The 21,376-nt window shown below is 41.6% G+C and overlaps 2 protein-coding genes across 2 annotated transcripts; both read right to left on the bottom strand.

Moving 5' to 3' along the window:
• Window positions 1-1,283: 1,283 nt before the first annotated feature.
• On the bottom strand, window positions 1,284-8,171 carry mtx2 (metaxin 2). Its single transcript, XM_080016983.1, has 10 exons — window positions 7,985-8,171; window positions 7,659-7,706; window positions 6,835-6,881; window positions 6,654-6,726; window positions 6,370-6,446; window positions 5,973-6,065; window positions 5,742-5,780; window positions 5,204-5,329; window positions 2,407-2,483; window positions 1,284-1,993 (listed from the first exon to the last, which is right to left on the bottom strand). The coding sequence occupies exons 1-10, from the start codon at window positions 8,022-8,024 to the stop codon at window positions 1,834-1,836; spliced, it is 780 nt and encodes a 259-aa protein (XP_079873109.1). The 5' UTR covers window positions 8,025-8,171; the 3' UTR covers window positions 1,284-1,833.
• Window positions 8,172-13,332: 5,161 nt separating this feature from the next.
• On the bottom strand, window positions 13,333-15,221 carry LOC307242061 (homeobox protein Hox-D4b-like; the record flags this gene model as incomplete). The annotated part of the gene is made up of 2 exons (XM_080016398.1): window positions 14,711-15,221; window positions 13,333-13,694 (listed from the first exon to the last, which is right to left on the bottom strand). The coding sequence occupies exons 1-2, from the start codon at window positions 15,156-15,158 to the stop codon at window positions 13,333-13,335; spliced, it is 810 nt and encodes a 269-aa protein (XP_079872524.1). The 5' UTR covers window positions 15,159-15,221.
• Between the last annotated feature and the right edge of the window lie 6,155 nt (window positions 15,222-21,376).

Here is a 21,376-nt window from a genome sequence, read left to right as displayed (position 1 = left end):
GCTGTTTTGGCGGCACGAGGGGGAGCTACACTATTATTAGTGGTTATTAGTGGTGGTTTGAATGCTGCGGCTCATCAGTGTACGAGTGTTTATCCCTCCCAGTCATCTACTCGTCTGTGCAAAGGGGGACGTCGCTGCCGCTGTTGGTGGTTTCGCATGATTTTCATACACGGGCTGTTTCATGCAGGTATTCTTGTTTGAATCAATTTCTTAATAAAATACCAATCATCTAAGCACATTCGCCCTGAGAAAACTGCTTCTTCCACATGATCCCTCCGTCTCCATCCCGTGTCCGTCTGCGTATCCGTCGGCCTAGTCCCGAGGCCATAACCCTCTGACCCCGCGTCGTCTGACTCCTGAAGTTCATCCGTCATGATGTCCGTCGCTTCCGGAGGCTCCAGAGGTCAAATCCTGCCCTCACCGGAACCTAGACACTTGCCCACTGTCTGTCTCTCTGTCTCGCTCTCTCTCCCTCTCCGACAGTCGCGGCTCAAGCCGAGCGCATGAGGAGGTGATCGGACGTGAGCGTGACCCCCTGAGCTCGTCTGGGGCCGCGGGGCGAACACACCCCTGGCAGAGCTCGGTACGGGAATAAATGTATTCCATCTGTTGGCCGGTCACGCTCAGCTCCGTTCCCCTCAGCGAAGCCTGGTCCAAGAAGCAAAACAAACAAAACAAAAAAAAAAAAAGTTATTTCCGATGAGCATCCTTACTCCGGCCACGCCTTCTTTGGGCTTCAGGAGGTTGTTACAGCTAGAAGCCCGGCATTCAGTATTAAGTGCTGTGATTTTGTTCTGGACTTGCAAAGTTTAAAATGATTAAGACGACTTTTAATCTTAGTAACCTTAGTAAGCTCATAATTGTTTGTGTTTGACGTAGTTTATTATTCTATTTGTGGGCTTAATTAATACATTTAAAAAGTGCATTTTAATCTGGACTTTATTTAGTAGGCACTTTCCATTCACACAAATGAAACACCAGTAGAAAAAAAAAAACGAGTCACAATATCATTATGTTCATGTTCTTTTACATATCAGCAAGGAGAAAATCGGTGTTTTCGGGAAGCCTTTGCACCGCAACGCAAAACACATCGCATGAAAGTTCATTACGTTCCTGTGGGTTTGTGGCCGACACCGACCGGTTCAGAATTCTGTTTTTCCACGGTCTTCCCCAAACCGGCGACGTTGCCAAGAAACAGGTCACGCTGTCTCGACGGCCTTGAAGCAAAGGGAGTGTTCTGCTTCCGTCAGAACAAGAACAGACAATGTAAGAATTGTTTTGTGTTTGTTGTTGTTTTTTTTTTTTTTGTTAGTTTTTTTTTGGTGCGGACGAACGTGCGTGCATTTCTAAGTGCCGGTGTGAACGCGGTGACGCCTTAATAAATATGTACAGCGGCGGCCGCACAGCAGTACAGCCGTGTTGCGTTGCCGGACGCGTTGGCTGCGGAGAAGCGGCACGTGCGGCTAAACCTCCTTCGTCTGTCGATCGCTCTGGTCTGAACCGCGTCATTCATTTCTGGAGTGCTGTGCCTGATGGTCTAAAGTCCCGAATTTGACTTCCTGTTCAGTTCTGCTTGCAGCATGGCAACAATGTACAGGCGGGGGGGGGGGGGCTGCGATATGAACTGGGCCTGCGGATGTGAGCATCAAGGACTTCTGCCTTCCAAGCTCCTAGCACTAGCGTGAGGGAATGAGAGAAGGATGGACAGAATGTAAAAAGAAAGCGATACCAGAGGGTTTGTGTGTGTGTGTGTGTGTGTGTGTGTGTGTGTGTGTGTGTGTGTGTGTGTGTGTCGGGGGAGGGGGTGCGGGGCCGGGCGCTTTCGGGGGCCCTCTAGGAGCTCTTCTCTTCGAAGTAAGCCTGCTCGATGCGCCTGCAGAAGGACAGCAGGTTGCTGTAGCTCTTAATCCTCTCGGCCAGCTCAGTGCTGGTCAGCCTGGTGGTCAGGATGGTGAACAGATGACCGAAGACCAGCGCGTCCAACTCAGTGGGGCTAGTACATGGAGAGACGGGAAAACTCGAATTAAAAAAAATTAAATAAAGGCTCTTATATCACCGAAAAAGGGCTTTTTCTTTTCATAGCCATCCACTTTTTTTTATCCACTTCTTACTGTTCACTCCCATTTATATATTTGTTTTAAATTTGGTCCCAATTAGTCAAGTGGAGGTTAAATAAATGAAGATAGAGGAGAAACGTGCAATGCGAGAGAGAGAGAGAGAGAGAGAGAGAGAGAGAGAGAGAAGAGAGAGAGAGAGAGAGAGAGAGAGAGAGAGAGAGAGAGAGAGAGAGAGAGAGAGAGAGAGAGAGAGAGAGAGAGAGAGAGAGAGAGAGAGAGAGAGAGAGAGAGAGAGAGAGAGAGAGAGAGAGAGAGAGAGAGAGAGAGAGAGAGAGAGCAGGGTCCATACAGTTTGTTGAAGAAGTAGGGCTGAGTTCCCAGCCTCTGGGAGAGCGCCTGGCAGCACTGGCTCACGTCCTCATACACCTGGAACACAGCAGAGTGCACGTCCTAATACATACATCAAGTATAATAATAAAAATACAATAAAATAATATCACTCCATTCTGTGACCGCTAAACTGTAAATGGGTGTCTACGGATATTACAGGGTTAAAATGACTATTTTTTAAAAACAAATTATAATGAAATTACAAATTTGTCGGTACCCTTCAACGAAAAAAGAAGAACCCACAATTTTCTCTGGAATAACTTGAAACTCTCAAAAGTAATTGGCATCCATCATTGTTTATTCCTTTTTTAATCGAATAAAGACAGAATCGAATAAAGACTGAATATTTTACGTAATAAAACAAATGAAAATGGCATGGACAAAAATGATGCGACCCGTAACCTAATATTTTGTTGCACAACCTTTAGAGGCAATCGCTGAAATCAAGCGATTTCTGTAGCTCTCAATGAGACCTGTGCACCTGTCAACAGGTAGTTTGGCCCACTCCTCCTGAGCAAGCTGCCTCAGGTGTGCAGGGTGCCTTCTCCAGACTGCATGTCTCAGCTCTTTCCATAGATGTTCGATAGGATTCAGATCAGGGCTCATAGGAGGCCACTTCAGCATAGTCCAATGTTTTGTTCTCATCCATTCTTGGCTGCTTTAAGCTGTGTGTTTTGGGTCATTATCCTGTTGGAGGACCCATGACCTGCGACTGTGACAGAGCTTTCTGACACTGGGCAGTACGTTTCGCTCCAGAATGCCTTGATAGTTTTGAGATTGCACTGCTGCCTCACAGCAAGAAGGTCCTGGGTTCGATTCCCGCCTGGGGCGCTGTTGGCACCGTGCTCCGGGCGGGTTATCTCCCAAATAGGAGCCTTTCTGTGTGGTGCTCGCATGGGGTTTCCTCCACCTCACGTCAGTAAGGACCCCCACCAAAAACATGCACACATCATCGTCTGACCAGCGATGGACACTCATCACCAGGCCCCCGGGTGCGTCAACGTATGCTGCCCACTGCTCCTGGCTGTGCCCCCGGAGGAAGGACAAGCCAGGATGGGTGAAACGCAGAGGCCTCATTTCACCAGCCACCATCCAAAGCATGTGTTGTAGTGTGGTGTGCTGTGTGACGATTAAAGATTGTTCTTCTTCTTGTGCCTTGCACAGATTCAAGGCACCCTGTTCCAGACGCAGCAGAGCAGCCCCAAAACATAACCAAGCCTCCTCCATGTTTCACAGTAGGTATTCTGTTCTTTTCTTTGAAAGCTTAATTTTTTCATCTGTGAACATAGAGCTGATGTGACCTGCCAAACAGCTCCAGTTTTAACTCATCTGTCCAAAGGACATTCTCCCAGAAGCATTGTGGCTTGTCAATATGAGTTTTAGCAAATTCCAGTCCCAGGCTTTTTTATGTTTTTCTTTTAAAAGTGGAGTCCTCCTGGGTCTTCTTCCATGGAGCCCACTGTCACTCAAAAAGCGACGGATGGTGCGATTAGACACTGATGTCCCTTGACCTTGATGTACCTTGACCTTTGAGTTCAGCTTGTACCTCTTTGGAAGTTGTCCTTGGCTCTTTTCCTACCGTTCGCACTTTCCTTCTGTTCAATTCAGGATCGATTTTCCTCTTGGGACCTCTTGGCTACAGTCCCATGGACCTTAAACTTCTTAATAATATTTGCAACTGTAGTCACAGGAACATCAAGCTGCTTGGAGATGGTCTTATAGCCTTTACCTTTAACATGCTTGTCTATCATTTTCATTCTGATCTCGTCCGACAACTCTCTCCTTTGTTTTCTCTGGTCCATGTTCAGTGTGGTGCACACAATGACACCAAACAGCAGAGTGAATACTTTTCTCCATTGAAATAGGCTGAATGACTGATTATAAGATTGAAGACATGTGTGATACCAATTAAAGGAAACAGTTAGTTTGAAATATCACTATAATCCAATTATTTATAATCTTTTCTAAGGGGAAACAACAAATCTGTCCAAGCCATTTTAGAATATAATTGATCTCGTTAGGAATAATTGATCTCTTTTCAACAGTTTCTTTGATTTACTCTATGACACACCAAAGGCGTGGTAATTTCATCACTTTTCAGGAGGAATGAAGCATTGTTTCAATGAGCTGTAAGGGTAACAACAAATTTGTGGACGTCTGTATATCTATCTATCTATCTATCTATCTATCTATCTATCTATCTATCTATATGAAATCTGACAAAATGTTTAAGTTATGTCAGTATGAATACCTCATGGATTAAAATCTAGGACTGTCTATTTAATTACTCTTAAGGCCTAATATACAGTATGTAAAACTGAATGAAAGACTTTTTAAGGAGCTGGACACCCTGATGACCATTCATCTGAGACTATCTTAATTCATGTTTTGTATTTGAAGGAATATCCACCCTTCTAAAAACACAAAAGCAGCTTCACGCAATGTTTATTTTCCAGTAATGTTTTGTCACTGACTTCCAGAATAAAAGCTTCTGTGGTCAAAAATAACAGACCTGACCTCATTAGCGTCTTGTTTTTGCAAGCTCCAATAAAATATAAAACTGCTAACTTGTATATGACCAAATATTATTATTTTAATATTATTATATATGACCAAAATAGACTACATAAAAAATGGGCTTTTAATGTTTCAACAGCCAAATCTGGAGAAATTTCAAGCACAAATAAAAAGTCTGAAAGAAAGGTAGCAATCAAAAACAACATTAACAATTAGGTATATGAATAAGGTTGACGGACCTGCTCTAGGGTCTTACTCCCCCAACCTATGGCGTTCATCTTCCTGCGGACGTCCCACTGCTTCTGATACGCCAGGATGTGGTTCAGAGGCCAGGAGTATGGACTGCTGTACCTGGGACGAGAGATCTTCACAGCGCGCACACACAAAGACACACACACACACGTTTGCATATCCGTTTTTCACACACACACACACACGCGCGCACACGCACACACACACACACACACACACACACACACACACACACACACACACACACACACACACACAGTCACTTAAGTGGATGTAAATGATTACTGCTGTATCTAAGGTGGAAGGTCTATACAGATTAGACACGGAGATAGGTCGACGATATAGCATGAAGATACACACAGCACGCACACAACAGGCTATGGGGGGGGGTACAATCCAATATCGGTGATGATTTCAACACATCACAAAGTTGATCGCGGATAAGCAATAATTTCCATCGGTGTAATACACATGTAATACAGACACAAGGACTTGCAAACACAAACACACAGCTGCTGGTCTGACCTCAGTAGCTGTAGCGTCATCACACCACTGGATGTACAACTGTAACAAAGACAGGAGTTATTACTGGTAAAAACGTTACGCATTCAGCGTTTGCATAGACATTATTGGGAAGAAGCAAGTTGTGTTCTGAGTCTGTGTGTGTGTGTGTGTGTGTGTGTGTGTGTGTGTGTGTGTGTGTGTGTGTGTGTGTGTGTGTGTGTGTGAGAGAGAGAGATCAGAAAGCAGGCTCACCTCAGCAGTAAGCAGCTGGTTGTTGACCAGTTCCATGTAAGCTTTCATTTCGGCTCTCTGAAGGTCATCCAAACCGTCGCTGAGAGAATGGCCCTGCGGAGCGAGAGGCACAGAAATGATCTTTAAATTCTATTGTGAAAAAATGTTCTGGTTGACGACGGAGCAGACAACCTTGGAGAAGGAAAAGTTTTATAAATCCCCCTCAATGTGGCGCTGAGAGAACAGCAGCCCGAATAACTATCACTCTGTCTCAAGGATGGCTATAATTGTGGATGGTATTTTAGATTGGGTGATAAATTGGATAATATAAAGTCAACATTTTTAATTCATGTTTTAGAAATATTTTAAGGATATCAACAAGCTTGGGCCAAACAAACTCTCTGACTGACTGTGTTACCTTTGCCTTAGTGAACTGGACAATAGGTCCCAGTTCAGACACGACCTGGTTCCCAACATGGACGAATGGAACCTTTCCTGATAGATAGGCAGATAGATAGACGGACAGACAGACAGACAGATAGATAGATAGATAGAGAGAAACAAAATCGTGTTAAGAAGTGATTTTCCAACAAACCAAAGGGGAATTTCTATGGATGTTAAAGCTTGTTGAGGTTATTCCAAAGAACAAAAGTAGGAAGTATTTAAGAAGTTTTGTGAGTGAGGCCCATTGTGCCGACTTACCAGAAGGTGACATATACTCTGCATTCGCTCTGCAATCCACATGCACCGGTAAGCCGCACATTCTCAGGTAGGCCTGCAAAGTGGAGGTGTGGGATGATTATAACTGAATCAGCGTACACAGACAGAACATGGAGTGCAAGACACTGAGTGGTACAAGAGGTACACACACGCACACTCTTACCTGAACTGCCAGGGATGAGGCACAATCAGACAGCAAAATTTGATCCTCTGAGGAACACAAACATAACAAACATTGTTTGTCAATCGTTTCTTCAGTCATAAAACATTTACTCGTATAATTTGGGTGGTTGCTCTCTAGACAAAACAATTTCACCTTTGTTTTTCACAGTGACAAAACACATAGAGCTGTCACAATCATTGCATCAACCCCTGATCGCAAATATTTGAGCTGGCTGTGATCATTCTGTAAAATTGTTATGTAGCCACCCAAATTCAAGGGACATTTTAAACCAATGTTGGCAATGTGGCAATAATTACAATGTGAATCAGGACCCCACACTAAGTTCTGGAAGTTGGTGCAAAGTTGGCAACTACGCATGATCGATCTAATCGATCACTCAATGATAGAAAGTAACAGGGCCACGCAAGATGGCCCCAATCTGGTTGCCCGGCGGAACTATTCAACAGTTATTGTTGAGCCCTGTAAACTGGTGCATTTCCATGTGTTAGGTTCAGGTATATCAACCATCGACCTGAATTTTAGGTTCCAGTGTTCAATGTTAATAAATGTATCTTCTTCATAAAGTAGATGCGTCCTGTTTAGCACAATTAGAAGCATATACTGTGCTATGATAGTGGCATAACATGAACAAAAAAGAAGAGACAATGAAACTGTTCATTGAAATTATTTGTACGGCAATGAATCATTTAATGATTCAATGACATTTAATGATGGTGACAGGCCACCCACACACACACACACACACACACACACACACACACACACACACACACACACACACACACACACACACACACACATACCCCTCAGTGGTTGGTAAAGGGTGGCACTTTCTGGCCAGGGCTCAGCAGCTGTCAGGAGGGGAAAGAACAGAGATTACAGCCATGAATAAAACCTCTTGAATCTTGATGTGACATGGAATGATGGAATAATATAGGGACATATAAATGGGATACTATGCGGGAATATATGGATTGGCATATGGCATAATACATGGAATAGCATGGAGATACGTGGGAAATCATTAATAGGATAGGAGTTGCCTCAAAATAATAAAGCATATTTTCTCTGACAACAACCTTAGCCAATACCAGCTCCCTAAACACCCAGTTTAAAGCGGATCATCTACCTGCCATCTGGGACACAAATGCCTCCGCAGCGAGCGACATGGCGCCGACGTATATGATCTCAAACTATTAAAAAAAAAAAAATGTTTAAAAAAAATCTAATCAAATAGAAGGACGATGGGGTTTTCCAAAACAAGGTTAAGGATAAGGACAAGCGGCTACTGAGCGAAGGCTCGGTCGGTCCGTCGCGTTGTTTGTTCCGTGTGGGAACAAGGGTTCCGGGTCTTCGCTTCCGCTTTACGCCCGCGTTCAGTTTCCCAGGTGACGGAACAAGAAACAGTGACCGTTTGTTTTTTTGTTTTTTTTTTTAAATACGAAACTCGTTGTTTTGTTTTTATTTGTCCAGCTCTAATAACCCCCGTCTTCGTTTTTTGTTTTTTTTTTCCAGCAATTATCCGCCTTGACACTCCACAACGAAAGCACTTCACCGAGAAATGTACAGCTTGACGGTTTTTAAGATAAGATAAAAAATAAGATCAGTCCAAAGCCTGAATTTGGGGACGGGGTACAACCCTCCACTGGTGCCAGAGAGAGAGATGGGAGAGAGGCAGGGGAAAATCAGAGTGCAGATGATAATAATAATAATAATAACAACAACAACAACAACAACAACAACAACAATATCAACAGTAACAATAATAATAATAAACCATGTCCGTCGGTCCAGAAGTTGTCGTGTTCCAGACACGTTTAGCCCAAGAAGGAGCCGCCCAAGGAGAATAATAATAATACAAATCTGAACAATAACAATAGCCCTGTGGGCTGGACCCCTAATAAAAATAATAAAAATAATAATAAATATGGCTGCAGGCAGCAATACACGGGGTCCAGTTTGATCGTTTTAGGTACGCATTACAATTTTCCTGGTTCTGTGAAGTGCAGCACAAGTAACAAAAAGCAGCGGTCTGCTTGTTGGCTGTAAATCAGGGTTTGTCATTGGTATAACTCACCGTGATGCTTGTGGTAATACAAGTCTACTCTCAGAGGCTGATATATGACGTCTCAGCGTCAGTTATTTAGAATGCGATACGAGGTCCGTACAGCTGTAATGGTGATCCACTCTGATCTCCCCTCACTGTAGGCCAGTCGCCATCCAGGGTGATGATACTTTGTCATGTCTCATGCGACTCGGGTCATACACTGGCAGCTACTACATTATGTGGATGTTATGTAAAACACATGTTTTTCTAATGACACAAATTAAAAAATTCCCAATTCTTTAATTGAAATAAATAAAAATCCTAACAATAACAACAGGGTCCAGTTTAGTCGTTATGGCAGCTTCGTCTATTATGGTGTTTCTTATCTGTGAGTACAGCGAATCCATGACAGGAGCCACCGCTATGTGGTCCACACAGTGCAAAATGCCAATGAGTTCTGAAAGACGACACTTGGACTTATATAACTTTGGATGATGATGTCACTAAGCGGCCCACTCCTGAAACTAATCAAATCGTCTCAGCATTCTTCTACTTCCGGAAAACCATACGACAGCTTTTCACCAATTTCTGTTCCAAATGTGCATCGATATTGATCAAACTCAAAAGACAAGACGCCCGAAACGTCCCGGTTTGAACGAGACCTCATCCACGTCTGTGCGTACTGGGAATGTTTTTCGATCAAGACAATTTTGACCCCAAAAAACGCTGAGAAGATTGAAAATAAAAAATAAATCCCAGAAATAACAATAATAATGCAAACTAGCGATATGTAGGATTAGGTGACAATGCATGGAAAGTAGATTCATATAAGTTATCAGATAGATAGACAGATAGATAGATAGATAGATAGATAGACAGATAGATAGATAGATAGATAGATAGATAGATAGACAGATAGATAGATAGATAGATAGATAGATAGATAGATAGATAGATAGATAGATAGATAGATAGATAGATAGATAGATAGATAGATAGATAGATAGATAGATAGATAGATACAATTAAGTTAAAAAAAGATGAAGATGCAACTCTGAAAATAAAAGATACAAAGTTGGATTATAAAAAAAAACCCCAATTCATTTCAAGAGCTACAAGGATACAAACGTTGAGATTAAAACGAAGATGAACTTGTTTCATTTTACAACAGGTGGCGCAAGAGTCCCACGGAAAGGGAAGTTGCGGCTGATGGCGCAAGGGGGCGATCCGGACCAAGCTCTCAGGTGACGTTAACGTTCTGTGTCCTTAGACGACTTTCACCTTCTCGTTTAACGACATAGATCGCCGCGACATGCGCCTCGGCGCGGCGCCGGGAGCCTCTTCCGAACGCGACGCGTCGGCCGCCGCCCTCCGTCGCCGGTGCGGACCACTCGGAAGGGCGCATGCGTAATACCACCGGTCCGTACGCTCGCTCCTCGCCCTCGAACTTCCCTCTCGGCGCCTGTTAATGCGGAGGTTCCCCAAATAGCATTTAGTAAAAAAAATTAAAAGGCATCGTATGATGATCGGATCTCAAAATACATCGCTTGTAGTCGAGAAAACAAATCTACTGCCCAGGCAAGTAAAAAATAGAATCGAATCCAAAGGTTCATGGCACCCCCCAAAAACGCCCTTACCTTTAAGTGATAAGGTCCCTCAGAAATGTTTTGAAACTGTGTAACACTCTCTGTTTCCCCTGTAACCCGGGTTTGTATTTGTGTATACTTGTATATATTTGGAGCCATAGTATTATTGCGTAAATTATAATTGTGATACGTATGAGAACCTTGTGCTTGCTGCATTATCGGCTCGGCGCGTATATAATTCAGGCTCGGTGGAAAAGTCCAGGTGGTGGTTTCACTTTCAGTGATCCTATAATCATTTTATGTGAAGGTATTCGTACTCCCGCTTCAGTGAAATCGTACGCCACCACTGCCTGTACCCATTACCATACGTCAGCATACACCATAGTATAAAAACAATCAAATACATGAGTCTACGTTGACAACAGTGACCTTTATTTTGAATGCCCATACACTTGTGTCGTCGTCGGCCACTATTTCATTCCTCTAGAATGAAAAACCCCGAGGCGTGAGATATTCCATTTTCGTCTGAAACCGTTTGAATGACTTGGCGTCGGGACACGTGGCACCGGAGAGGGAAAAACGTCCGGTGCCTCTGTGTCGTTGCTTCAGATCGAGGTGTAGGCGTATCTGTCGCTGTCTGCGGTTCAGAAATATCTCCACCGGAAAGCGGCAATTAACAGCCATTAGCCACCGCCCACCGCCCACACACATGAATGTATACGTGAACAATAATACAAAAAAAAAAAATAGACACTGCTGGCGTCGTTTCCATCCACGCAGCTCATAAGAAAAAAAAAAAAAATTCTTTCGATAACCACCGAAATAATCCACTTGGCAACCAACCAACGCTGGTGGTGAAACTGATCACCGACTACACGTGGAAATAGGTCATCCTAAATGGGTTTCCTCTCTCGCGCAATTGGAGCCATGTGCTTCCGTGGTATCCGTGGGTGCCCACGGCGCAGAGGGGAAGCTGTTCGTTCGCTCATTTAAAACGCGGCGCCCCGCGCCACTCCCTTATTTGACCGCATTCATTTAATATTGAATCATTGCCCGTCTCCGACTGCGGTTACCCGGTGGTTTGAAAAGAATGTGTCTGGGATTGAACCATCACGCAGATGGGATCCAGAGAGACAGTTATGACGGAGTGGTTCCCCCGCAGAAGCACTGAAGCCAGATCTGTAAGCTGCCGTGTACTTCCTCACGTCATAAATCAGGGACTGGGTGACGTCACCCCCCGCCCCGAATCCATTCCTTTGAATCTACGTTCGAGTTTGGTCGTTCGGGATATCGTAAAGAATTTAATCTAATTTCGGAGAAACAAGAAAAGGCATTATGATCGCATGGACAAGTGATTACACATTTCAAGTATAAAAGGCTGGAAACAGGGGAATATTCCAAACGTCCAATGTCCTTGCATTTATTGAGCCGTAGGCTATTCGTAGAATTCGTTATTTTTTATTTGTGTTTTATTTAATTTCTTTTACAAAATTTAACATGAAATACACGCCTTAAACAATTTCATTACAAAAGATCACGTATAACAAAATACGATTAATAATAATAATAATTACGAGAAAGCATGAAATACACAAAGATAAAATAAGTACTATGGCTTAGTGATAATAATAGCACGTCAACCCCGAAGCAAAAACCCGAACGCAACTCCAGATCATTACTTCAAACATTTGTAAAATACATTTTAAACCCTGTAACCCTGAGATGATTTGGCTTGATTAAGCGCTACTGCAAAATACTCACATTTCTGATTTGGCCCATATTACGCTATTTACGTGGGGTTTTGTGTGCGTGTGTGTAGTGCGTGTGCGGGCGTGTGTGTGTGTGTGTGTGTGTGTGTGTGTGTGTGTGTGTGTGTGTGTGTGTGTGTGTGTGTGTGTGTTATTTGTGTTACTTGTATTATTTGAAGAATATCTTAGCGTAGAAACAATTCCACACCGATCTTTAAATCAAGACAAAAAAAGCTGGGAAAATGTGCGTATTTTGCACGACATTCTTCTTATTATGACAACATTTTTGGAACGATCAACTGTAGGAAAAGGAAAAAAAACAGCGAGTCTCAATAATTATATATTTAAAAGTTCTTTGCTAGTGGACTGTATATTCTGTAATATCATTATAAAGTGGCTCTTGGACTATTCTCGAAACTGCAGCTACTCCGGGAACAAATACTATTCGGGACACATAGCTGTTATAACCCATAAATCCCATAGGCCACCCTGTCTACCCTGGAAACGGAGAGCAATGCCTTGGTGTGCATATAAATATATTTCTTCATAATTTGCACTCAAATAAAACCCTGTTTTGTGTACCCTGTAGAGATAAAAAAAAAAACTAAAAAAAAACAACAACCCTGTTTTTAATTTCAACCGTTACTTTCCTCTGGAATTTGGCAAGTCTGTAAAAAACGGGCAACATGGTAAATGTTGACTGCAGCATAAACAATATATATATATATATATATATATATATATATATATATATATATATATATATATATATATATATATATATATATATATATATATATATATAAACAAATTACACATCCATTCACTGAAAGAAAAATAGATTGGAGTCATTTGTACCAATTCAAAATGTTGCATTCATTTGCAAAGTTTTGTTTTCTCACCTGAAACATATCCTCCATCCCTAAGTTTCGAAAGCTGAAGAACCCCTATCGGCGACATTTCGGTTTTCACAAGCGAAATCAAATACTCTCGCGGCGGGGGGGGGGGGGGGGAGGGCGACTTTTTCCCCTCTGCGCCCACGCGTTTCACGAAACAACACGGTCGCCATGGAAACACGCCGACACCCGAACCCCGTTCAGACCGTCGCCGCGTTCCCGCCGTCGCTGTCGACGTCGTCGTTGCTGTTGCTGCTGCTGCTGCTGCTGCTGATGTTGTTGCTGTTGTTGCTGCTGCTGCTGCTGCTCTCGGTGGATTTGGGCGCTTTGCTCTTCCCTTTGGTGTTGGGCAGCTTGTTGTCCTTCTTCCAGCGCATGCGCCGGTTCTGGAACCACACCTTCACCTGGCGCTCGGACAGGCTGAGCGCGTGCGCCACCTCCACCCTGCGGCGGCGCGTGAGGTAGCGGCTGAAGTGGAACTCCTTCTCCAGCTCCAGCACCTGCTGGCGCGTGTAGGCCGTGCGCAGCCGCTTGGGCTCCGGGCCCGTGTGGTTGGGGTTCACTGGGGGGGGGGGGGGGGGGGGGGGGATCAAGAGCATCGGTCGATAATAAAGTTAGTGGCACTGGAAAAAAAAAATAAACCAAAAAAATACATACACGCGGACCAAAATACACACCGAGGGGCCCATTTCACATATTTCATCGTTTGAGGTCAATCATTGCTGTTGTTTTTTATTTTTTATTTTTATTTTTTAAGGTAAATAATGAATTGCATGAATTGCGTGAGACTAACTGGGGATGAAGACCAGATAAATAATGACTTTTAGGATTACTGCAAAAAACACGTTGGCGCCCCATATTCTGAGTCAATATTAACAGTTAATAAAAAAATATTTTCCCTTTTTAAATGTATTTTTGGTATCTATTTTTCTGTGTTATTGTATGTATTATTTCTTTTATCCTTTTTTATTCAGTGTATTCTTCCGTCTTTTGTTGTTCCCTTGTTTTGTTTGGAGCAGCCCTTGGAGTTTCACCCTCGTCGTCTCGCTACACGTGACCAATAAAGATCCAGAATATTTTCATCCAATAATAACGGTTGTTAATTGTAAATAATGAATTGCGATCGACTGAGCAGGGAAAATCCATTTAACGAAATTTAAAACTCTTTTGTGCACAGAGATTAGGCCTAATAGTTTAGGAGGACACGCACGCACGCACGCACGCACACACACACACACACATACGCGCGCACACACACACACACACACACACACTTATGCGCGCGCACACACACGCACACACACGCGCGCGCGCACACACACGGGCGAAGCCATAAAAGTTTATGGAGGGTGTAATTCTCCTCGGCTCTCGCTGCGCTCATAAATAACTCAACAACTTCAAACCCAAGCTCCACAAATGGACAAAGAAGGTGATAAAACACGTTAGATGAGCAGGGAGATGATGGAGGGAAAAGAAACGAAAGGCGGTGAACGAGAGATGGGCAAATAGAAAAGGACGAGGAGAAGGGGGAAAAAAACCCCAAAAAAACAAAACCCCACAAAGCAGCTCTCATCTCACCCTGGTTGATGTGGACCTTTTTCATCCACGGGTAGACGACGACGGGCGGCTTGTCCTTAGCCTGGCAGCCCCCCTTCCTCTGCACCTGGAGCTGCCGGGAGGTCACCCAGGCCTGGCGCTGCTCCCCCGCGGCGAGCCGCTCCTTCCCCGGCGGGTCGCCGGGCTCCCTGAAGCCGGGGAAGCTGAGAGCCGCGCCCTGCACCGTCCCCGTTCGCTCCCCGGCATCCCCCCGCTGGTGTTGGCCCTGTGAAGGATGCTGGTAGTGGGTTTGTTGTGGGGCGTAAGGAGGCGGAGGGCTCTGGTACCCTCCTCCGTAACCATCACCGCCACCGCCGCCACTGGCCTGGGGGTCGTAATACCCCCCCTGGTCACCGAAAGGACTGTATTCCTCCTCGCAAGGAGGGAATTGCGGCTCAACATATTTACAGCTCACCACGTACGACTCCATGATTGATTTATAGCGATGCTGGCTGCGGGAGAATACTAATTTTTCTTTCTCTCTCTCGCCGTCTCTCTCCCTCTTTCTCCCCCTCTGGCGCGGAGCCATCCCACGGCTGTCAAATAGACCGACGGGCCACGCAGGACCACGTGACTCCGCCCCCGGCCAATGAGGCATTTTGCGGATCCGTCTTTTTTGAGTTGTGTGAATTGGGATTTAAAAAAAATTTTTTTTTTTTTTTTTTTTTGTAATGGTTGAGGATGATTTACTTTTGCGGGGAGATGTGCCAATAGGCATAGACATAGTAATAAGACATGGGCTTGTCAAATTAACGAATGCTATTACCGGCATTTATTTATAGCTTTAATTATAACCTGCCATTTGATCCATCTATCTATCTATCTATCTATCTATCTATCTATCTATCTATCTATCTATCTATCTATCTATCTATCTATCTATCTATCTATCTATCTATCTATCTATCTATCTATCTATCTATCTATCTATCTATCTATCTATCTATCTATCTATCTATCTATCTCTGTCTGTCTGTCTGTCTGTCTGTCTGTCTGTCTGTCTGTCTATCGATCTATCTCTATATATATTTATATGTATCTGGCAACATATATTGTATGTATACAGTATATATATATAGACAGACAGACATATATATATATATAATTTAATTTCAATTTCAATTCCATTGAAAGGGCTCTATTGGCATGATGATCGTACGTTTTCATGGCCAACGTTGCATGCGAGTCGTTAGATCAACTTAGAAATCACTTCAGTTTGTTACACCTATATGTTTTAGATTTTCCCAGCCTGTCTGCCAGTGCCTGTCTGTCTCCGCAGGCTTTCTTTCTTGCTCTGTCTTCCCCTCCTCCCCTCCATCCATTGAAAGGCCGGACTGTAGATTTATGACTTTCCTCTGACTGACTTCTGCCCCACACAGATGGCCGAGCTGAAAAATTAATCTGGCCCATATTGAGGGACGCCGGGCCCATATTTGGCCTTGTGGCCGCTCAAAGGCCGGACAACAAAACGTGTCCAGTTCGAAAGGGCCGGTATAAAAAGAGCCGAATAAAAGGTCCCCAGACAGTGACTAGTAGTGGGCTTTGTTATCCAGGGGGTCACCCCGAGGTGTCCCACTGCAGCTCGGCTTTTAAATGTGAAAAATGCTTAAAAATGGAGGCAAACTTTGCCACAAGAGAAGTGAAATGCATAGGTTTTGAGAAATGAAGCAGAAACATAACAGGTTTTAAATCTAATTGATGACATGCACAATGAAACCCCCCATGGCACTAAAACACCACCACAATCGATCTCACTTTGCGATCACAACACCGTCTTTCTGCATTTAAATACACCCCAATGTCATTTTTCTCTCATCGCCACACAACTGAATTATAAGCCAGCTGCGCCTAAATCCACCTAACAGGAAAATAGACACTTCACCAGACATTGGTGAATCCTTATTTAGGAATTTGTGGAATTGCCAGAATCGCTTCATTTCATTGCTCCTGATTCAAAAGTCCACATAGGATCTCGTCCAAAAGATTGTGGGCTTTCGATTTAATCTTTCCCAGCTGACTACTATGCTCATTTGGACGGATTATGAAGTGGAAAATCTCAGAAGCGATCATTATTATTATTATTATTATTATTATTATAAGTAGTAGTAGTAGTAGTAGTAGTAGTAGTCGTAGTAGTATTGTTGTTTAGCAATAAAATGTAGCAATTATTATTATTATTATTTGTAGAAGTTGCATTCATATTATTGTCATCATTATATTAGAGATATAGATATTATTATCATTATTATTATTATTATAATTATTATAATAATAATAATTATTATTATTATTAGTAGTAGTAGTTGTTGTTGTAATAGTAGTAGAAGCAGTCATAGAAGTATTTTAACTTTATTATTATTATTATCATTATTATTATTATTATTATTAGTAGTAGTAGTAGTAGTAGTAGTAGCAGTATAATATCAGTAATAGTAATAGTAATAGAAGTAGAAGTAATAGAAGAATTTTCATTACATAATAATAATAATAATTAATATAATAATAATAATAATAACAATAATAGTAGTATTAGTAGTGGCAGTAGAAGAAGTAGTGCTGCAGAAGAAAAATAAGGCATTGCTTGGCTTGTTTCAAGATATATCAAGGCTACATCACATTCAATTCCCCGACTCATCCGTAGAGCAGCGGATGATCATCTTAGATAAATGTTTAATTACACTATTACATAGAGACCTTGAAGATGTGTCAGATACCAATAGCATTGGCAATCTTCCTCAAGCGTCAGATGTTTTCCTTTGTTTTGTAAAACGGTAAGTATTGTCTGCCACAATCTCCGTTAACATCATTTAGGGTTCTGCACAGGGAAGCAGAGGCAGCAAAGGAAATAACACACCACTACAGAGATCAGCACCGGTCACTGCACGTTCTGAACTTTATTTCCAAATGCAAATATTCCTTTAAATAATGACATTAAATAAGTTGCATGGGAACTGGCCCTGCTAAGGAACAACAACCTTCATCTGAACTTCGGCTTCCATTTCATTATTTTCCTTTCCAATCCATTTCCCACCATTCCGTAGATTTGACAGATGGCTAGTCATCGCCCATAGACTCCCTGAGAACCCAATCTGTGACCCTGGCAGCTCCACACACATTCGGTTCTACAGGGTACATATAGGCGAAGGTTGGCTCTGGCTTTTCTGGAGACGGGTGGTGGTCGCTCCCCTGGGCATCCGTCAGGTGCTCTCAAACAAATGTCCTGATGTAGAGATCTACAGCCGCCATTGATTTTTATTATGCATACTGAAGGTCATAGGAATGACAAATAATAAGAATGGATAATGAAAAAACAATTATTTTGCAATTGAGTATCCTGGTTTACCAATGCACACATCATATTGCTGTGGCTTTAAAATAAACTAGGTAAAGTTAAAAAATATACCAATAATGTAGTTAAATGCTTGTCACATACATTGTCTATCCCTTTTCAAGAAGGCTGTATTGCTGTTCTCCCTTTCCCTAAACCTAAGAGGTTTTCTTTCTTGCATAAAGTATTGCCATCAAGACTGTTGGCGGATTCTACATAGTCAATAAGCATGTATTGTACATACATTGAAATTATGAACAGAATGTAATTCCATAGATTTCCCATTCCTGTTGTTGCCACAGGTGTAATACCAGTCAATTTTTAGCAGGAATTAATTTTTGCTCATCAAAATCCGAATTTATCCACGGCAATTGTGAGCACAGCATTGGAGAAAAATCTGTGTTTTGAGCAATTAACTACGAGAAGGTTTGCAGCAAAAAGCGAAAAAAAAAAAAAACAATGTTCAGGACAAATCAAAATCAAATCAAATAAATCAATTGATAGTTAATACTAACAAAGTGTTTCAGATAGAAACTCATGCAGATGGTCAAAAATTCATTGTTGACCTTTGGGCTTAGTCCATGCATGTCTTGAGTAAAAACAATGGGGTTTGACCAAAAAGCTTTCATTTTTCATGATTATATAGGGCCAAACTGGTCTAAATTCTTTTCACAAATAGGGTTTTTGAAAAGTCAAGTCATTAGCTTACACTTGTGAATGGGGCTCTCCTAGCTCTGAACTTTGGTCGATTCTTTTAACAGTGTTTTTCAAAGGGCATTCTTTCTCCGGGGTGTAGCCTAGCTGCCTCCAGGTCGCATGGGGGTCAATCACAATCATTGACCGCAGCTTCACCGGTCCATTAGTCCTCGCACTGGACAGGGCCACGCAGGGCTCGAGCTGCAGGGACATCTAAAGTTCAGCCACGAGCCATTGTTCTACTGGGCTGTGCTCCAAATCCTTCACTAGGTATAGTGTAGGCATTATAATAGTGTAGTATAGGAAAATAATAGTATAGTATCAGAATAGTATAAGAATATATATTATGTGGAAGGCATTTGATCTACTAAAATATGGTAACGTATAGTATAGGAATAGTCATAGTATAGTATAGTATAGCATAGTGTAGTCTAGTGTAGTATAGTATAGTATAGTATCGTATAGGAATAGTCCAAGAATAGTATAGTGTAGTATAGTATAGTACAGTACAGTCTAAGAATAGTATAGTACAGGTACTCCTCACTTAAGGACCTACCTGTTTAACCACCGTTCACACTTACGACCAGCTCTCTGACCAGTCTGTATTGTACGCTGCGTACAATACCACGGCGTGCACACTGCGTGCACGGCATCTCAGCGTCAAACATCTCATCACGCATCACCCTTTATACACTATATACACTAAATATACCATATACACTATTTATACTATATACACTATATATACTATATATACTATATACACTGTTTACATCTCATCTCATCACCGTTCTCAGTCTCGTTCAGCAGTCTGTCAGTATTCACTACACTAGCCTTCCAATGGCCACGCCCCCTGAGCGTGGAATAACGGAAATAATGGAACTCGGTCGTTAAGTGAGGCGTACCTATAAAGTAATAGTATAGTATAGCAAGTGTATAGTATAGGAATATAATAGAATGGTATAGTATAGTATAGTATAGTATAGTTTAGTATAGTATAGTATAGTATAGAATAGTATTGTATAGTATAGTATAGGAAATGTATAGTATAGGAATAGACTATAATAGAATGGTATAGTATAGTATGGCATAATATAGTATAGTATAGTATAGTATAGTATAGTATAGTATAGTATAGTATAGTATAGTATAGTATAGTATAGTATTTATTGTATAGTATAGCACAGGAATAGTCTAAGGATAGTATAGCTTAGTATAGTATAATAAATGATAGTCTCACAATAGTATGGTATAGGAAATGTATAGTATAGGAATAGAATAGAATAGAATAGAATAGAATAGAATGGTATAATATTGTATAATATAGTAGAGCATAGTATGTTAGATATAGAATATACAAGATAGTATAGGCCTGGAATTGTATTGCATAGTTTAGTATAGTGCAGTATAGTATAGTTAAGTATAGTAAATTATAGTATGGTATGGTATAGCAATAGAATAGTATAGTTTAATATGGGAATAGAATGGCATAGTATAGTGTAATAAAGTACAGGGCTAGAATAGTATACCTATATACCTAGTATATATTTTTTCCCGAAACTATTTAGCGTATTGAACACTCCAAAACGGCTTTGCATTTTACAATTGTGATTTGTAAATCCATTTTATCTTGTACAGAATATCCCATCTATATTTATATTGATACCCACATACTAGCATCCATACTGCCACGCTCAGACTGCTCATCTCCTATAACTCTCGACCACGTTTGCCACAGCCTTCTTTTAAATTAACTTATCTTGTGCATATTATATATAACATATTTTGTATGTACATTATACAACTGAATATTGTTATTTATTTTTTTTATACTGTTTTTGCTTTTTTTTTATGCTATTAATATGCAAATTGCCCGTACAACAATGCACCATACCAAGAGGGTTTATTCGAGGTCTTCTTCACTGACTCTCTTCTGTATCAAACCTTGCATATGGCCAAACAAATGTAAATCATCAATTTTGTCAGAGCTCTTCATTAATCATCATTTATTTATGGTGTGTAAATCAAAAATGGATTGTAATCTGTGACACATATTTATCAAATCATGACTTGGCTCTATATAACTCTGACTCCTATAACTCTCCACCACGTTCTCCGGATATCAGCTGGATGAAATCCCCTGATTTAGCCATTATAATTGTGTTGTTTTGTTGCCATGCAAAATAAACGAAGTACCACAGATTATCATACCCCAGAATACAAAACCCTATACGTCCCAATTACTTAAAAAATAGGGGTTTGCTCTTGTCGTTTGAAAAAGTTAAAAAAAAAAAAAAAAAGTTTGATTAGACCATAGTATTCCAATATTATTTTCTTAACGTGGCAAAATCAACACAATAGAAAGTTTCAATTTCCTATTCTCTCCTCTTTCCAAATATCAAATATCCTAATTATATGTCAACAACTTTGAGCAGGTCTAATGTTGGCTTATTTCATGCTGTTTACGCCCATGCAAACGTCTGTTAAAACTCATATAATCCGATATGACGTTTATCACAACCTCAAATTCATCACCCTCACGATATTTTATGGCCGGATCCTGTCTTTTTTTTTGGGGGGTGGGGGGAGTGGAATTCAACACTCAACGCAACCTATAACCCCAT

Source organism: Zeus faber (assembly GCF_960531495.2).
Source record: "Zeus faber genome assembly, chromosome: 16".
In the NCBI taxonomy this organism is placed as follows: Eukaryota; Metazoa; Chordata; class Actinopteri; order Zeiformes; family Zeidae; genus Zeus; species Zeus faber.
The sequence above is the reverse complement of the archived record's forward strand: the minus strand, read 5'-3'. Positions and strand labels throughout refer to the sequence as shown.

Excerpts from the sequence above, each read along its gene's own strand:
- mtx2 (XM_080016983.1), bottom strand. The coding sequence starts at position 8,024 with ATGTCGCTCGCTGCGGAGGCATTTGTGTCCCAGATGGCAG. Across the intron at positions 6,066-6,369 it reads TCCAGTTCACTAAGGCAAAG|GGCCATTCTCTCAGCGACGG; the intron begins GTAACACAGTCA and ends CTCGCTCCGCAG. Across the intron at positions 1,994-2,406 it reads CCCTACTTCTTCAACAAACT|CCCCACTGAGTTGGACGCGC; the intron begins GTATGGACCCTG and ends TCCATGTACTAG.